Source organism: Leptosomus discolor, chromosome 6, assembly GCF_034619465.1.
Source record: "Leptosomus discolor isolate bLepDis1 chromosome 6, bLepDis1.hap2, whole genome shotgun sequence".
Classification (NCBI taxonomy): Eukaryota; Metazoa; Chordata; class Aves; order Leptosomiformes; family Leptosomidae; genus Leptosomus; species Leptosomus discolor.
In genome coordinates, this window is record NC_141396.1 from 17,822,936 (window position 1) to 17,840,146 (window position 17,211).

A 17,211-nucleotide genomic window follows, 5' to 3' on the forward strand; every position below is an offset into this window, starting at 1 on the left:
GGCCTGAAATGGTTCTTTGCACTTCACCATACCCTGGCCTTCCTATAGGGTTTGTGGCAGACATAGTATAAAACAAAATAGAAGTATTTTCTATAAATGCTCACAGTCATATGCTGTAAACACAAGTTATAGCAAATTTAATAGTGACAGAGTCAATACAGATTAGGAATGTTCACCATTTTTAAACACCATATACATTATGAATATATATACTGTATATTTTCAACTGATTCCACTCTCAGGCTCGCTGTATTAACACAGTCGCAACATGTTTTATTAATTTATATGAAAAATACTTCACTAAGAAAGTAGACAAACTGCACAGAAATAGTACAAGTGTCATGTGCATAGCAATATAGCTTAAAGCATTCACGTATGGCTTTGTTTAAATGAAACTATTGGGGAAATGGCCCTATATGGACCTATGGTTACACAGTTGACATAATGTAAACTGCTTCACATCTTTTAGGCACTTGCTAACAATAGTGTTCAATCCCTGAAAAACAAAATCAAGAGCTAACAAGTGAATAACAAAAATCCCAGGATAACAGCTGTGTGTAGTTGAAAAAATTTTAAAAATTGGTTTTAGTAGTGCATGCACAGAACTGAAAAATGGGGCGGGGGGGGCGCAATTTCTGTGCAAGAATTATACCAAATAACTGACAAGTATAAAAATATTTACATGTTTAGGGTTTTCTTAAATATGTACAGAACAAAAGCCCTGAAGACTCATTCTATAGAATAAAAATATAGGACATGATAGTAGTAACAAAAAATAATATGTATTTTATGGAATTGTATTTGCAGTTAGTTACAAGTTATCTGAACCACAAAGCTCCTTGATCTATCTCAAAGCTTAATGGCAATACAGAATCTGTTCTTCCTTTTAGAACACAAGCACTTTGCATCATTTTTAAATTTCAGTTACAATACTGAAATACAAAACAAAATTACTTGTATATCCTAATTCAATCAATTCTTTTTTTAAAAAACTGTAACGTATGATTTTCTTCACTGGTCATCATTATATTAAGGAATTCCAATCTCGTGTAGCCTCCATCAGATGCCTCTGTCCATGTCCTACCCAATTATCCTGATTGTCAAATATTCTACCACAAAACCAGCAGCTAAACTTAGCTTTCAAGGTATTATCAGAGGTAGTTTTCACAATCTGATAATTGTTTTTGCTAGTCTTTTTCAGTGTCAATTTTAAGACAAATCTTTCTTTTACAGGGCTAATAGGTTTTATTGTCCTGTACCTCTTTTGAGAAAGATCATCAGTAGTTACATCCAAATGATTGCAGAAGGCTGGCCGCAGAAGCGCTTCAATAGTTCTTTTTGACAAAGAAACCTTAAGAACATGCCCCTTAAATTTAGCAATGGTTCTCATTACATTTACAACTTCTGGAACATCTGCATCAGGATGGTTAAGCACAACAACTGGTTGATTTCTCCGAGGGCATTTTACAAGCTGTTTAGAACTAAAAGGAAGTAATTTCAAAGTCCTCACAGTTTCTTTCGATGCCCTTGGTTTGTAAGGGCCACCTGATTCACTAACTTGAGCTTGATTCTTTTCCTTACACTTTCTGTGCAGCATTACCTTCTTTCTTGGAGGTTCTGGGCAATTACCCTTACTTTTCCGTTTGAAATTCTTGGTTTTTTGCACACCCCCAGCTTCTGAACTTTTCGACCCAGTTTGTTTTAAACGAGGTTTCACTTTCACGGTTCTGTTGCGGGTGCTCCATGTGGACTTTTGACTACCAAAGTTATTCCTGTTGTTAGCAGTTATTACTTGTGTACTCTCAGTAGAACCTTTTTGTAACGGTGTCCCTGCAGACTTAGTAGAATAAACAGGTTCTACAGGAGGAACACAACATGCTGGATTAGAGCTTGCCAAAGAGGCATTTGCTGGCATTAACCTACCTGGTAAGATTAAGGCATCATTAGAAGTAAGATTAGTTTGTTTCTGTGCTAGTGCAGGAGTAAGGGACTGCAAGTTATCCAACTGTAGTGAGGGCACCGAGTTGCTTACTGACTGATTGCTATCAGTCAGCATATCTGAAGTAGAAGTCTTAATTTTCAGCAAAAGCTTTTGATGCATGGCTCCAGTTTTCTTTGGTTGACAATTTTGATAATGAGCATTATCCTGAAAAACACTATGTTTATGAACTACAGGCTTGTTTGGTGTCATACATTTCAAAAAAACTGCCTGCTGTCCATCAGGCAAAAGTGCATAAACATGTTGTTTCTGTTTAGTTTCCTGTTGGCTTCCTGACTCCAAGGAACCAAAGAGAGCATCCCGATGCTCTGATAACACTTCCATAGAAGAAATTCCTTTCACAGATGACTCCGATGAGTTTGTAATTACAACAGGTCCTTTGAATGGCATGCTATTCAATGTGTCATTTGCTGTACAACACACTGTCCTATTACAGGAACTTCTTACACTTCTGAAACTGTCATTTTTCCCCTCAACTTTTGAAGCTGGTATGGTTATTTTACCATATTCTCTGGATGCAACTCTCCCTAAAACCTGAGAACTATCACTAGTGACATTTGCAACTGTTCCAATTGCCCCGCTAAAAGTCAAAATCATTCCAGGTCCTTTATTTAAAAGAAAAGATGCAGGTACACCTTTAGTCACATGCCCATCTGACGAACTGGTTGATGGAAGAGGTTTTCCTGAAACCACCTGTAGTCCGGGTTGGTTAGCAAGGTGCAAAGGAACAAAAAACCCTGATGGAGGGGACTGAACCAAAAGGGTTTTCTTCTGTTCCTGAAGAACTGGTGAAAAGCTGCTAGGACTTGGGCTTGCAGACGGTATTTTATCTTTTACTAACTGCTGTGTTACGATTGCATCTGTACAAGTTTTTAGCAACGTACTAACACCTGGAGTTCTGGATAATTTATCCATTCCCTGTGAATCAAACGTTCTGGGCGTCTGTCTTTCCCTCCCACAATGTGTACCTTCATTTGTGCTGTATCTTGTGTTCAACTCTCCCCTATATAAATGAAAGCCTACATTAGAGGAAGGCCTCTGAAAACCACATGCAGTTGCTGAGCTTTTTAAATGTGTAAAGGCTTTATTCCCTGTCTCGTGACCAGAAAGCAGCTTGTCAGAATGAAGTTTTACGCAGTTATTTGACTTGCTGTGGGATTCTTGCTGAGTAGTTGCTTTCACTTTTAACACATCTTGCAGTAACTGGTTTATTTCAGGCGATAAATAATTAGCTGCCTGTTCACTCTGCAATGAGAAAACAGATGTGATTTTAGGCATTAAGACCGAGTTAACACAATCGGAGGCATTTTCTTGGAATTTCTCAGCTACGTTCTCAAAGCCTTGATGTATGTTAGCGTCCAAATACTGCTGGCCATTATGCTGGTCCTCCATAAAACACTCGCTGTCAACAACACATTCAGATTGGCTTTTAGAAGACACGGAGTTATTCTTAGTGTTTATGTGTCCACAAGTTTTATTAATATTTGGTTGAGCCAACACAACTTTCTCTGGTTTTAAGCCTTTCATCAACCCTGAATATGAAGATACAGATTCACTTCTCCTACTGTTTTGAAAAGAAACTGTTTTGCTAGATACAAATTCCTTGTATCTGTCATCTGTTGACATCCAAATGCTACATGGATTATCTGAAGTGTTCATTTTGGAATAGTTGTGAAAAGACAGCAACCCTTCATTAGAAGAATCCACCGAAGTTGGATAACAGAGATTATTAGTTCCACTACTATTACTCAGGCCACCATTTTGTATTTTCAGTTCAGGAAAGAAGGGCATTTTCATAGGGTCATAGTGAAGCGTATTTGGAATAGTGGGTGGTAATACCTGAGAATGACTTGGAGGACTATAGCTTCCCCATGGGATATTACTTCGCGTTCCAACTTTTGTCACCTCATCACACGGAGGTACAGTTGAGCCCAACTTCATTGGCAAAAAATTCAAACTTTTTCCTACAGCTACATTAGAAGGTGCTACAGTTTGAGAAACACTCCTACCATACAATAAGGAATTATTTTGTTTTTCCACTTTTGTTCTTCCTGAATGAGGAGCAGAACAAGAAAATGGAGGGGAGGTTAATGGGTGAACAGAATTGTTCTTTAAGGTCGACTGATCAGTTACATGTGGTATAGCACCTGAAGACAAGCCACAGGGATCGGCAGTCTGTAGCAAAGAAGTCGCAGAACCATCTTTAATAGGATCAGCTTTCTGACCCAACAAATGTACGTTTTGCTTACTTGTAGGTAGTAATTTTATAACAATATGTTGTTTTCCATCCACCATTTTAAATCCCATAAATTTAGCACTGTAATTTGCTGGAACAGATATTTTATTGTTTTTGACCATCAATACTGTTGGCCCATGAACAGCATTTTTCAATAATCCCAGGCTGTAACTTGTTCCATCATCTGCTTTATTGTACTGTGCAGTAGTAGCAGAGAACATTCCACCTGTGAAATTACGCTTTTCTGTATATGTCATTTGATCTTTTTCTTCATTTGCTTCCACATCTCTCATGCACTGGTTCAGCTCCTCAGCTTTTGTCTGAATTTTATTCACACTTCTTAGTACTTGTGCATTATTTTCTCCCGTTTTGTCACTTCCACTGCTTATTTTTTTCCGTCTCCAGAGTGCTTTTTTTGATGCTCCCATTTTATACCTTCTTAACACAAGCTTCAGTCCTGCTGGCGTCTTCACTATTCTTTTTTCACATTTATCCTTTTCCAGTTTTTCTTTTGCATATAAGTGGTCTCTATGCAAAGCTATGATGTGTTTTAAAAGATAATCTTTCCGTGGTGTCCTGTAACTGCAATATTGACAACCAAAGGGAAACATACTGTTATGAACAACAAGATGTTTCTGGAAGTCCTCTTTCGTAAAGCTTATGTGATGGCATTTTCCACATTTATATGGAATCTCATTATGTCTGTGAATGTGCTGAACAAATGTGCCCACATCCTGGGTAGAAAACCCACATTTTTCACATTGAAAGTGACCGTTTACACAATGCTTTGATGTGAAGTGTTTTGTCAAATCCAACAAAGTGTACATATGCTCATCATTACAGAGCTCACATTTTACTAAAGTGCTACGATGGGTGCGTCTATGCTGTTTGAATGACTGGAAGTCATTAGCTGAGAAGTTACACATCTCACAAGGATACAAAGGCAACTCGCCATAGTGTAACAGCTGAAAATGTTTCTGTAGATCATTTGGGCTGTATCTAATGTTATCCCTGCATTTCGTACAAGTGAAATTCAGTACCTTCGCTGTAGTTTTCAACCCTTCTTCAAATTGCACTTCTGGTTTATTTTGCAAGTGGCTTCCCTCTGAACAATCAGGATTGTTTCCATTTATTTTCTCTAGACTTAAGGACTTCCTTGCTGTTTGCTGTTTACACTGAAAGAGTTTTCTAAATCTATCAACTTCATGTTTCATTAATACTTCATTTGGAATATTCACCTTGGGTAAATCAATCTTCACATTTTTTAGTTCATAAGAGAAATTGATATCTAAAATTGCTGGTTGAGTCATCATCCTTAAAGGATCATTCACAAGTGCTTTTTCCAAAGTACTATCTGTAGAAAAATTATTTGCAGAATTGTGTTTTAACAAATTGATTTGATTTTTATCACAAAAAAACCTGTTCGTTTTCAGATGGCATGATTTGAGGTTTTCCTTTTAAGTGAATTCTTGAGATTAGTCTTAGCTCCTGCAGCAAACAAAACCAGTGCGCCAAATTATTCTCAAGGTTCTAGAACTTCTCCATTTTATTCTCCTGAAATGAGAAAACAAACCAAATATTACTTTTAAAACTAATGCAATTAGAACAGTCATTACAATTCATTAATAAATACAACTTGGACGTTGTTGGTTTTCATAATAGTATTTGGGAGAAGAAAGGATAAGGCAAAACCTGAGACAACACACTAACCTTTTTTTGTTTGTTCATTTGTTGTTGGGCTGGGTTTTTTTCTACAAAATATACAAAAATCTTGAAAAGTAACCTTTAAAGAACAGCATCTACTGAAAGATGAAAACACTGAAATTCCACGCCATCAAATTTTTTGTTCTCTCCCACCAAGACAACTGTAAGCATGAGAAATCCCAAAGGCTGCTTTTTTAAAATGAAGCTAGCACTTATTACTCATTCAGGTTTTCAAGCAAATATAAACACAGTACCTCCTCTGGCATGGATCACCAACCGAACCTAGCTGAAGTACTAAAACCAAGTCAAATTCAGCAGGAGTTAACATTTTCATTACTCAAGTCTGCTACTCTATTAGCAGCTAACTATTGTGCTTAAAAAGAAAAAAAAAATAAAATCAAAATCTGACAAGAGATCTACTTCACCAATGGAGAGATTATCAACACCACAAAACCCACCACGCTCACCTACAACAAATTTTTGGCATGCCTACCTTTAGTATCACATAAGTCTGAAGAAGTCAACAGATCAAACTTAACTCTGGTTTCTCATTATGTTCCTGGGTGTAGGTTAATCCTTTCGGCACACGTGTATGTTGACAACAGTACTCCTCTATGGATTAGGAGTCTCGAATAGGTAATGGTCAGCACCACTGTCTAGCTACAGACTTAATGTCAGTGTTTCCATTACAGGCTGCACTGAATTTACAGCAGCTCAAGCCTATGCTCGAACAACACTCCCACATGTCAACATAAAATCAGCAGAACTGAAGAGCAGGAAAAATAACTTGGATTTTGAAAAGTGAAACTGAAAAGGAAGAGCTGTTTCTTCACTAGCATGTAACAACTTTTTCCTAAAAACTTTTTCCATAGTAGAAGTCACAACATCACTTTCTTCTTTACTAGTAAAAGTTAGTACAGTTTTAGCGGAAATCTGATCAGCAGCTCTCTCTCCACTATTCTCCTGCCCACCCCGAAGCAACACAGAGTTGGAACTTATTAGATCATCCTATTTCTTCACATTCAAACTGAAAGAATGATCACAACCTCTCCCTCATTGTGATTAAGTGCAAGAGCTGCTTCTAGAGCTCCAGGCCATCATAAGCATCACCATTAAGGTCTTCCAAATATTTTCCCATAGTCGTGTGAGAAGGAAGTACCTAGCATTAGACATGTAAATACCTGACAAAGAAAACGGAGCCTGAAAAATTTTCAGGGCCATGTTCATTTATCATGTAACAAGAAAAGCAAAACCTATTTTTTTTAAGCATATGCTTTATTGGATTCCTTTGGAAAAGACATTACCATTTCTGCACAAATATTGAAAATAATAAGCAACACAGACCTAAAACACTTTAGGTACAGGATTTTTTTTTTTTTTTTAAACGCAATGACACATTTCCCATCTTCCACACAGCAGAAAGTAAGGATATGACATGGGATAATACATGGGATATTACTCTACTTTGAGCCTTCAACAGTGAACAACTCACCTAAACTACACTCCATTTTCACCAAGAGAATACTATATTATAATGCTTTCTCTTGTCAATGGTAAATCCCTCAGTTGAACAGGAGCAAGCTGAACTCCCACATAAATAAGTAACTAAAAATGACCTGGGCTTGTTTGCTTGAAGAACTATTTTAATACACAGATGCAACACATGAAGATTACAGGTTGCATGATGCAACACATCATCCTGACAGTAGCTGCCTATCATTCAGATTAAAGTGTTATACTGAGAAATACTGAAACCTGAAATACGTGTGCAATTAACACTACAAAAATCAGCAGTGGATAAAGCATGCTTCAAAGGAGCAGCCTCAGGCTTTTAACAAAGGGCCAATAGGGTCCTCAATTGGGCAGCATTTCACTAACTGGATAAAACGTTTATGTTTGGCAAAGAGCCTCAGTTGGGTATATCCAAACCTGATTTGAGATCTCCTTTAACTAACTAACCACACAAATTACAATTTAGCTTTGTTATTATTGGGTAATGTGCAACTATTGACAAGCACCTGCCACACAACAAAAAATTTTTACTAGAAAGAACCCACTAGTTAAAAAAAAAATCCCAGGGATCATTAAAAGCACATTATCAAAGAAGATGTCAGACTTACACATTAAGAAAAGACTTGACTTCAATTCTTCAACACCCTTTTTAACGTTTTTCCATACACATAGAAGAGGTAAATATGCAAGACTCAGAAAAGGCCACAGTCAGGAGAAATACTGAAAAAAGGTCTGGAAACAAAAGAAAAGGTATTTTAAAATGTGTAAATACAATCATAACTGAAAGAACAAGCTAAAAAGTACAAATCCATTACAATTTTACATTATGTGCACTTTTAATACATTGAAGACAGAAAAACTGTAAATACATACTATGTTCTCTCCCAAAGAACACCATCAAATACAATATAACTTCCAAATTAACGAGTGGGATTAAAAATTGCTAGCAAACTCCTCCTAACAAGGCCTATTTTAACCTTAGCTTTGTCACTGCATCACTGGTAAGCATAAATATACAGTAACTTAAAAACAAGACAGGAAGTAACTAGTACCTCAGTTCAGCAAATTTTAACTTGAAGTCAAAAAAACACTTATCAAAAGTCATAATAAATTCTATACCAAAGACCTAATTATAATTTTCTAGAAAGTTCTGCAAAAGCCTAGGAGGTGAAATACTACCTTCACAATATTTTAAACAAGTAAGTAGCTTATAAAGCAGATATAATGAAAACAAACTCTGAAAATATATAAGCATGAGCCAGTTAACTCGCTCTCAAAAAAAAAAAAAAAAGAAAAAGCAAGAAACCACTAAGCGCAAGTACAAGTAGCCACTTGAGGCTCTAAGCCTCAATTTTCTTCCCCCAAAAATGTCCAATATGTCAGTATTTTGTTTTAAAAAAGTACACGCAAAAAAGTTTTAAAAAGTTTTAGCTATATACTTTAATCTAGTGAGAGAGATAGGAGTAAGACACTGCTAAATTAGGTACCTTTTACAGTTTTTCCATTTAGAACAAAAAAAAACAGAAATTCAAAACACATATGCAGGCAGGCAGTATTTTCAAGACTTTTGTAAAAAATTTTTTACACTCAATTAAATTTCATTAAAAAGCAAACCCCTATGCTAAAGTATTTTCCACGCTTGGTCCCATCCTGCATGTGCCTGCAAATTTAGAGTGCTGCCTTCATCTCTACAAAGACCCGGACACATGGAGGAACTTACAGAACTAGAACTTCGGGAACCCATACAGCTAGAGCTTCTGGAGGTCAGATACAATCTCCCTAACACAGCAAAACGCTGCTTTTGTAAAAATAAAATATGAAAAAACAAATAAATTACCAAATCACTTGCAAAGCTAACACGAACACCCACGCCATACAGCAAATTTGCCGTTTAGGAAACCAGCAGCTCAACGCTTCGGTGATATGATACAGGGGTACCGGCAACCAACCGCCTTCTCAGCTCACACTTGCGGTGCCCGGGGGTCGCCCCCCGTGTCCCCTCGGGGCTCCCGGCCCCGCCGTTAACGAGCAGCGGTCCCACAGGGCGCTGCCGGGGCTTGCCGGGACGCGGGGCCAGGGCGCGGGCTGTCCCGCCGTCCCCAGGACAAGGTGGCAGGTAAGAGCAGGGACAACACACGAAGGGGTGGGTGACGCCGGCCCAGCGGGGGAGCCTCCGGGGCTGCTACCGCCTCAGGGCCGCACGGCGAGATCCACCGCAGCGCCGGGCGCTCCCCGAAACTGAGCTGGAGGCGAGCGGGGCGCCTCCCCTCCCCTCCCCAGCTTCTCTTTGGGAGCCACCCGGCTCCGGCTCCTCGGGCAGCCCCGGCGGGCAACGCTGCCCCCACCCCGCCGGGCCGCCCTCCGCGGGGCGCCCGCACGGCCCCGGGGGGCGCCACGCTGCCCGCGAACGCCTCGCCTGGCCCCGCGCAGCCCGGCGGAGGAACACAGCTCCGCCGCGGCCCCAGCGCCGGCCACGAGGAACTCCCGCCCGCTCCCCGCCGCGGCTGGGCGCTGCTCGTGGTCCCCGGCCTCCCCGCCACCAGCCCCGTCCGCCCCGCGAACTTCCCGCGGCCGGAGGGGGCGGGGGGGCGCGGACTATTTAACGGCTCAGCCCTGCCATGGGGCGGCTTCCTGCCCCGCGGCGGCTCGTACCCCCTGCCCGCTCTTCTTCGCCGCAGCCCGCCCCGGGCCGCGCCCTCCCGCTCCGCGCGGGGACCCCCCTTTCCCGGCCTGACGCCCCTCGCGGAGTTACCTCGCCCCTCTCCATAACCCGGCGAGTCGCTCCTGGCGGCCATAACAGTTTCCATCCGGGGACTGTGGGGCTGCGAGCCCGGCGGTAGGGACGGCTGCGGCGGAGGGATACGCGTTCACCTGGGGAGAGAGGGACGGCGGCCGACGAGGCCCAGGGCGGAGGAGTGCGCGGGGTGGGGGGAGGGGGTGGGGCGCCACCGCCCCCCGGCGGGCGAGGCGGTGGCACCGGCGGGCTCCGCTGTCCTCCTCCTCCTCCACCAGTTCCTCCTCTTCTTTGGATGTGGCCGCGGGGGCTGGGGGCGGGAGGGAAACACAATGGCGGGCCGCCCGGCGGGAGGGCCGAGGTCCCCCGCGCCCCTTCCCCGGGGTCACCGCGGCCTGGCGCCGGCCGAAGGCCTAGGGTCGGGTGGTCGCGTCGTGCTGCCGCGGTGGGCCTTGGCCACATGGCAGGGCCATAGGTACAGCCTGGCCGTGCAGCCTGTCATTACCTTACAATGGTTTTGCCCTTCCCTCGGCCCAAGGGCGTGTGCAGTCCCGTGGACGATAATGGATCTGGGCAGGAAGAGCTGATGGCCAGTTGTAAAACACCCAAAGAGAAAGGTTGTTGCTTGGGCTGTTTGTAGCCCACCCTAGACAAGGATTTGCTGAGCTGTGTAGACACCATCTATAGGAGTTAGCTGTAGAAGATGGCAGCAATGAAAGCATTTAGAATGTTTTATGTTGATTTGATTGGTTGATGTGTTCTCATATGCTCAAAATAACAATCAAAGCTGAAAATCACTACAAACTAAATGTTTGCCTTGTCAGAGGCGCAACATCATTGCTGCTTAGAAGAGGGATAAAATACTCTTGTTAGTAGTAGCGTGCTTTTTACATTTGTGCTAAGTTTTAATGGAAGATCACCAAAAGTAAGACCACCAAAGAGCGCGAAGGCACACGTGAAGTAGGAAATTCAGATGTACCATGGCCAAAAAAAGGCAAATGCCCATGGCAGAAATAGACACTGAAGATGAGTTGTGAACAAAAAGGTCATTGAAAAGGAAAGCTTCTCTCCACATATGAAATAGCATTCAAAAATCTAAAGCAAAAAGTTTTACATTCCCAAAGGAAAAAGCTTAAATTAACTCATGAGCTATTTAACTGGGCAAATCAGCTAAATTTTTCTCCAGAAACCTTGTCACATTTTACTAGTTGCAACAAAGTTTAAAAAATACACTTTTCACTTGTGATTACATTTGGGAACAAGGAAGAATGTTGCTGCGTGTATGTGCATGTAAGAAAGATCTGTCAAACATGAACATAATTTTAATTCTTTGTTCAAACTGTCATCTTTTATTTCCCTTGTGTCCTGGACTGTAAAAGAAAATTACTAGAAGCCATTTTGGGGTGGGTTTTTTGGCCCTAAAGAATATCTTCAGGAATAGAATTATATCATTGATGGTTCTACTACACCCAAATGAAAAGATCTGTGCCAAAAGCAAGCAGAGTAATATACTGCTTTGCATGCAAATCTTCAAATCCTTCTTCTGGCATCTAATTTATTACATTTTTCTAAATGGCCAGATGTGAAGATTGTAGATACATACCCATAGTGTTTTGGAGCATTTTCTTCCAACTGCAGTGGAAGAAAAATAAAGGGAAGCAGCATAGTTCTGTCTGCAGCCCTAGAGTCAGAAAAAATAACAGAAAAAATTTATCCTTTGAAAATCATCAATCTAACATGCAGCTACCATGTCAAATTTGTGTTAGAATGCTAGTATTCCTAATCTGAAATTAAAATCGACATCGTATTGTCCACTATTCATCCCAACAAATTCATATATAAAGATAGAAACAAATATTTGATCTGCATTTTGTCACTTCGTAATTCAACTTTAGAACACATATGGATGTGAAGCACAAAAGAGAAAGAAAATTAGTGAGATAACACCAACAAGATAAAGAATGAAGAAAGGCCAATGTCTGTTTTATCATATACATTGAGATTCTTTGTAGCACAGGAGGAATCAAAAAAGATGACATCAAAACACAGTTGTAACAATAAATTTGTATTGGGATTAAGATTTATATAGGAATATATGGAAAAAAGAAAGGTGGCAATCCAATGAAAAATGACAACAATGGGCAAACCCACCAAAAAGGCTGACATTGTATAGGAGTTCCTCCTAACATTCACGAAAGCGCTCTTTAGTCATGAGAGTCACCATCTGCAAAAACTCCCCAAAATTTCTAAGTAATAGTCTACGACTTTCCCATTTTGGATGAGTACTAGGAACACTTTATAAACTATGACATGACAGTCATAGTTTGTACCTCATAGATCTTTTTGAATCCACACATACCACATGTAATATCACTGAAGAGAAGGCTGATGAATACAACAACTGCCATCCTACCACGCTCAGAGTAGAAACTAAACTGAAAGCCATCAAGGAAACCCAACTAAGACCAGAGTCTTCTCAAGCGGTTCAGAACTGGAGAGCCACATGCATTTTCTGAGTATCCTGATGCTGACAGTTGAACCTCATGTGGCATCAGGCATGAATTCTGATGGAGCACATGAATGCAAACTTAGAGATTTTTAAGTACTTTGATGTTATCCTTAGAATGTGATGTCTTTAAAGTGGCATCATACACTGTTCTATTTCAAGGATCAATGAATGCTGCATGAGGACTGGAATATCTTTGTATTCTTTTTCCTGAAGACAGAGATCACACATGGTGCATCTGGATAGGCACAGTATGTATACATCACTGTTAAATTCCCAAATTCTTAAAAAATCAAGGACTGAATCCATGTAATAATCCAGTCCTTCATTGTTTTTCAGAAGATAAATTGAATTTGGTCCATGAAAAAGATGTTCGACCTCAAGGCAGTCTGTATTCTGTGAAACATGAAATATCCCATGGCAGTTTTTACTTTTCACCCCAAAAAATTGCTCTGATATCTGCAGTCAGGATTTTTTTTTGCTGAGCAGTGGCTATTGTCTCCAGAAACATACATAAACTATGTAGTATTTTGGAAGCTTTAAAGGTATTTGTTCTGTCCCAGTGCACATTACATCACATTATTCTGTGTATCTGAAATAGCAAACAATGACAGGACTTCCCATTATGTATGTCATTAGCATTAGGCTGTTATAAATTGGTAGGGCAAAAAAGTGCAAATAAGTACCCTTCATAATGCAATTTTTATTATTGTTGCTACTAGTTCTGTGTGTGATGTTTTGAAAACTCAATGCTTTCCTCAAATACATAGATGTCTTACAAACAGCAGGAGTACTGTATCCCTGGTTTCATTTAGATATCCAGCTTATTTATGGATAGCAGAGTGGATTGGATCAATTTATTTCATAATTTGCTGGACTGTCAGAAATTACTTATATCATAAATGAATCCATACCAAATAATTGAGACTGACTGAAGGATTTCCTTAGAAATACTCTGGGAAAAAAAAAAAAAAACAACAAGATAATTCACTTTTCAAAAGTCTATGTCAAGTATGGATGACCGAATGAAGCTGAGGAACTCCATTTTTTAAAGAAAAACACTTCTTTTTAATGTGAAGTTGCTCAGGCATTTGCCTGAAATCACTGAGTTCAGTCACAGACGTGAAAGAGTTTTTTTCTGAGTTAGAAACAATAATGAAGTGTTACTGTTAGTGTGTTCAGTATTTGAGTTACAAAGCAGAAATACCTGGCTAAAAGTGAAAACATTATTTCAGTTAGATTTTCACATTTGTGAGTTACTCACACTTGTTGGCGTGTGTAGGGAAAATAGCCAAATCTCAAAAAGTTCTTTAATCTATGACAACTTTCAGTCTTGGTTCTCTCCCATTTCTTGTTCAATCTAACGTAAATTTAAATTACTTTTTCTTTCTACAGGTGTTACCAATGCCGTAGTTGTTTTCAGTTGGATTTTTATTCCTGCAATTTTAACAATTGTGGTTTAGATAGCTCCAAGACTGATTGGCACCGTGAAATCCACAGAGCTAAATTATTGACTTCTTTCACTATTGCAATATTGCTATAGATGTGCAGGTAAAGCCGTGATGAAAATTCAGTGGTGTTCTGATATTAATAACGATACCATTAGGTGTCAGCATTAATACTGCTATGTTTATAAGATAACATATAATGAAAAGGAAGCCTTACTGTTATGTTTTCCTACTGTTTTAACGAATGAACAAAACCAGGCTATTTACCATGAAAAAATACAGAGTGGAAATTAAAGTGTTTATTTTACCTTACTGACAGTGACATATAGGTAACCATACATGGCAAAATACTTGATCATCAAAGCCAATAATCTAGTGTATCAGGAACCAGTTTCTCATAAAATGGTAATTTTCTTATTTTCACAGTGTACTGTTTTATCTTCAAGGAAGAAATATGGAACTTCTCTTACAGTCAAGAAGCAGCTCATTCATATAAGCATTGTTTCAAGTACACTGTGCTTTGTTAAAGAAATTAACTCTGCCTAGCCAATGTATTATTTGTTTTAGTGACAAGCACAGGTTAGAGCTTTTTGTAAGTCGTTCAGTATGGAATATATTTGAAGAATGAACTAAAAAGGCCCCACCAAAAAGCTTTTATGTAAGAACACATCTGTAAAAAAGAATAATACAGAAAGTCAAGTTAGCACCTTTAATGAGTGAACCGATATGAAACAGAATAGAGCAGATGTATTTTCTTTGAACCCCCAGTTTATACCAAGTTGTTTATCTGTAAGATTACACTTTCTGTTTACAGGTCATTAGAAGAATTTGAAACAACCATCTAGCAGTAAGATTACTTGACTCGGGCTTTTTGTTGGTGGCACAACAGATTTTTTTTCTGTGAACCAGATATTCTTAAAAGAAATAGCAGAGGCATCTCAGTTATTTTTTGCTTTTAGTTCAAAGACTGTCTTCCTAGGCAGTTTGCCTGCTAAGGCTAAGTAAGGTCTGTCGATTCCTAAACATAATTTTCCTTCATCTAAGTATGTTTAGTCCCTGGTTACTTCCTCCATGGATTTCCAGCCTCTGCTACCTGTGACATAGCAGTTGTACTATGGAGACAGACATATTTTTTAATATACTTTTACGAATATATTCAGAACTTGCTGTTTGCTGGAAAAACAGAAAATCATTTGAGCTCTTCTGGTGATACTAAGTAGCAGCTGTAGCTGCCAAGTAGTACATAAGAATATAGTTTTTAATCTCATTACAGATAAGCCAGGAAAGAAATATCAAGTAATTACATTTCATAAAGTATATGTTAAATAAACATAATAAATGCTGAAATAGACAAATGCATGAGATTAAGTTTTACTTACTGTTGCAGAAATCCACAAAGTGATTCAGAATTTTATCTGCTGTAAATAAGGAGTGGTTTAGCCCACATCATAAGAAAACTGTCAGAAACAGGAACTCTTTCAGAAAATATGTACAGCCAATAGATGAGCAAGGTACAAAACAAGCACTCAGAAGATAAAATCACAGGAGAAAACCAGAATGAATTATTTGCATCTATAAGAACAGACTTGTAGAGGTTTCTGCGTTAGAACTCTTCTTTATGGAGTATGTGTGAAAGACTGTCTTGAATTGTCTCAAAGTGTCAGTAGAAAAGGTTATAGAACAGCGCAATGAACAGTGGCAAAGTCAGTAAGACCAGAGCCAGGAGTTCTGATGGAATAAAGAATTAAATGTCTGCATGATTATGTCTAAGGTGTAACTTTTCACTTAAAACTGATGTGGTACCAAAAGAATAGAAGATGGCACATGGAACCCAAATTTTTTACAGGATTTATGGGATGAACCAAACAGCTATTAACTGGTAAATCTTATGTCCATACAGAGTAAACTGATAGAAACTAAAGAAAGCGCAGAATACATTAATATATGGATTTATTGTATAGCATTTTGGAATATAAAGTTGATTTTCTTGAAAGGTGGCAGAAAGCCCTGCAAAATTCTCTGTTTAGGCCTGTGCTGCTCAGTATACTCATGGGGCAAAAGGGTGAAATAGCACCTGTGCCAAAGTTTGGTGATGATAATAAGTTTTTCAAGTCACAATTTTCAGCAAAGAGCTGTAGACAGTGTTTCTGGTGCTGAAAATCTGGGCAATAAACTTGAAAGATGAAATTCCGTACTGTACTAGGAAAAGCAATTGTAATTTTGAATAGAAAATTATGGGCTCCAAAATGGCTGATACCACCCAGAAATTGAGATGTGATAGACTTTGATATGAAAACAGTGTATGCTCAGTAATAATTGTAAAAGCAAATAGAATGTTAAGAACCAGTAGAAAAGTAGTAGAGAACAAAACAGTAAACATCGCAGTGCTGCTACGTAAATCCTTGTTATGGATGTATCTTCCACACTGTATTCAGTTCTGGCTTCCCTTTCTCAACATGGATATCACAAAAGCAGATGAGTTACAAAAAAGGAACCCAAATGCATGGAATCACTTTAGTACAAGAATGAAGAAACTCAGACTTTTCAGCCGTGAGAACGGATAGCTTAAGAGCTGATACGATAGAAGTGATATGAAGGATCGCTAACCATTTCTTATAGTAGAGGAATTAGAGGGCATAAAATTATCAAGAGGGCACTTCAAAACAAAAAAAATCGAAGTGAAGGATACCAAGAGTTTACGTGAGTTTGAAAAGCTAGGAGACAAATCCACAGAAGAAAAATTATTGAAATGAAAGGTACAGCCTCTGAATCAAGATGACCCTGAGCCTCAGATTGCTGTGCACTGGGAGAGCAAGCTGGGAAAACAGTAGCATATTCCCTCCTCTTCTACAGGTTGTTTGGAATCTGCTTTTGGCCAGATGATGCTCTGCTAAATAGACTCTGTACATCAGTTCCCCTAGTAATTCTTTTAATACACCCACCAGATGGACACATCCAGTTAAGAGGCCCTGCTGTAACAGGATAGCCTACATACACTTATTCTCAGCATAGCTTTTTCAAATACAATTTCTGATCACTTGCATAAAAATGTTTAGTATGAGTGAGGGAACA

The 17,211-nt window shown here is 39.3% G+C and overlaps 1 protein-coding gene across 1 annotated transcript; it reads right to left on the minus strand.

Annotated features, from left to right (window-relative positions):
• Nucleotides 1-1,009: 1,009 nt before the first annotated feature.
• On the minus strand, nt 1,010-9,326 carry ZNF518A (zinc finger protein 518A). Its single transcript, XM_009958161.2, has 2 exons — nt 9,289-9,326; nt 1,010-5,654 (listed from the first exon to the last, which is right to left on the minus strand). Exons 1-2 carry the CDS (start codon nt 9,324-9,326, stop codon nt 1,025-1,027), a joined length of 4,668 nt encoding a protein of 1,555 aa, XP_009956463.2. The 3' UTR covers nt 1,010-1,024.
• Between the last annotated feature and the right edge of the window lie 7,885 nt (nt 9,327-17,211).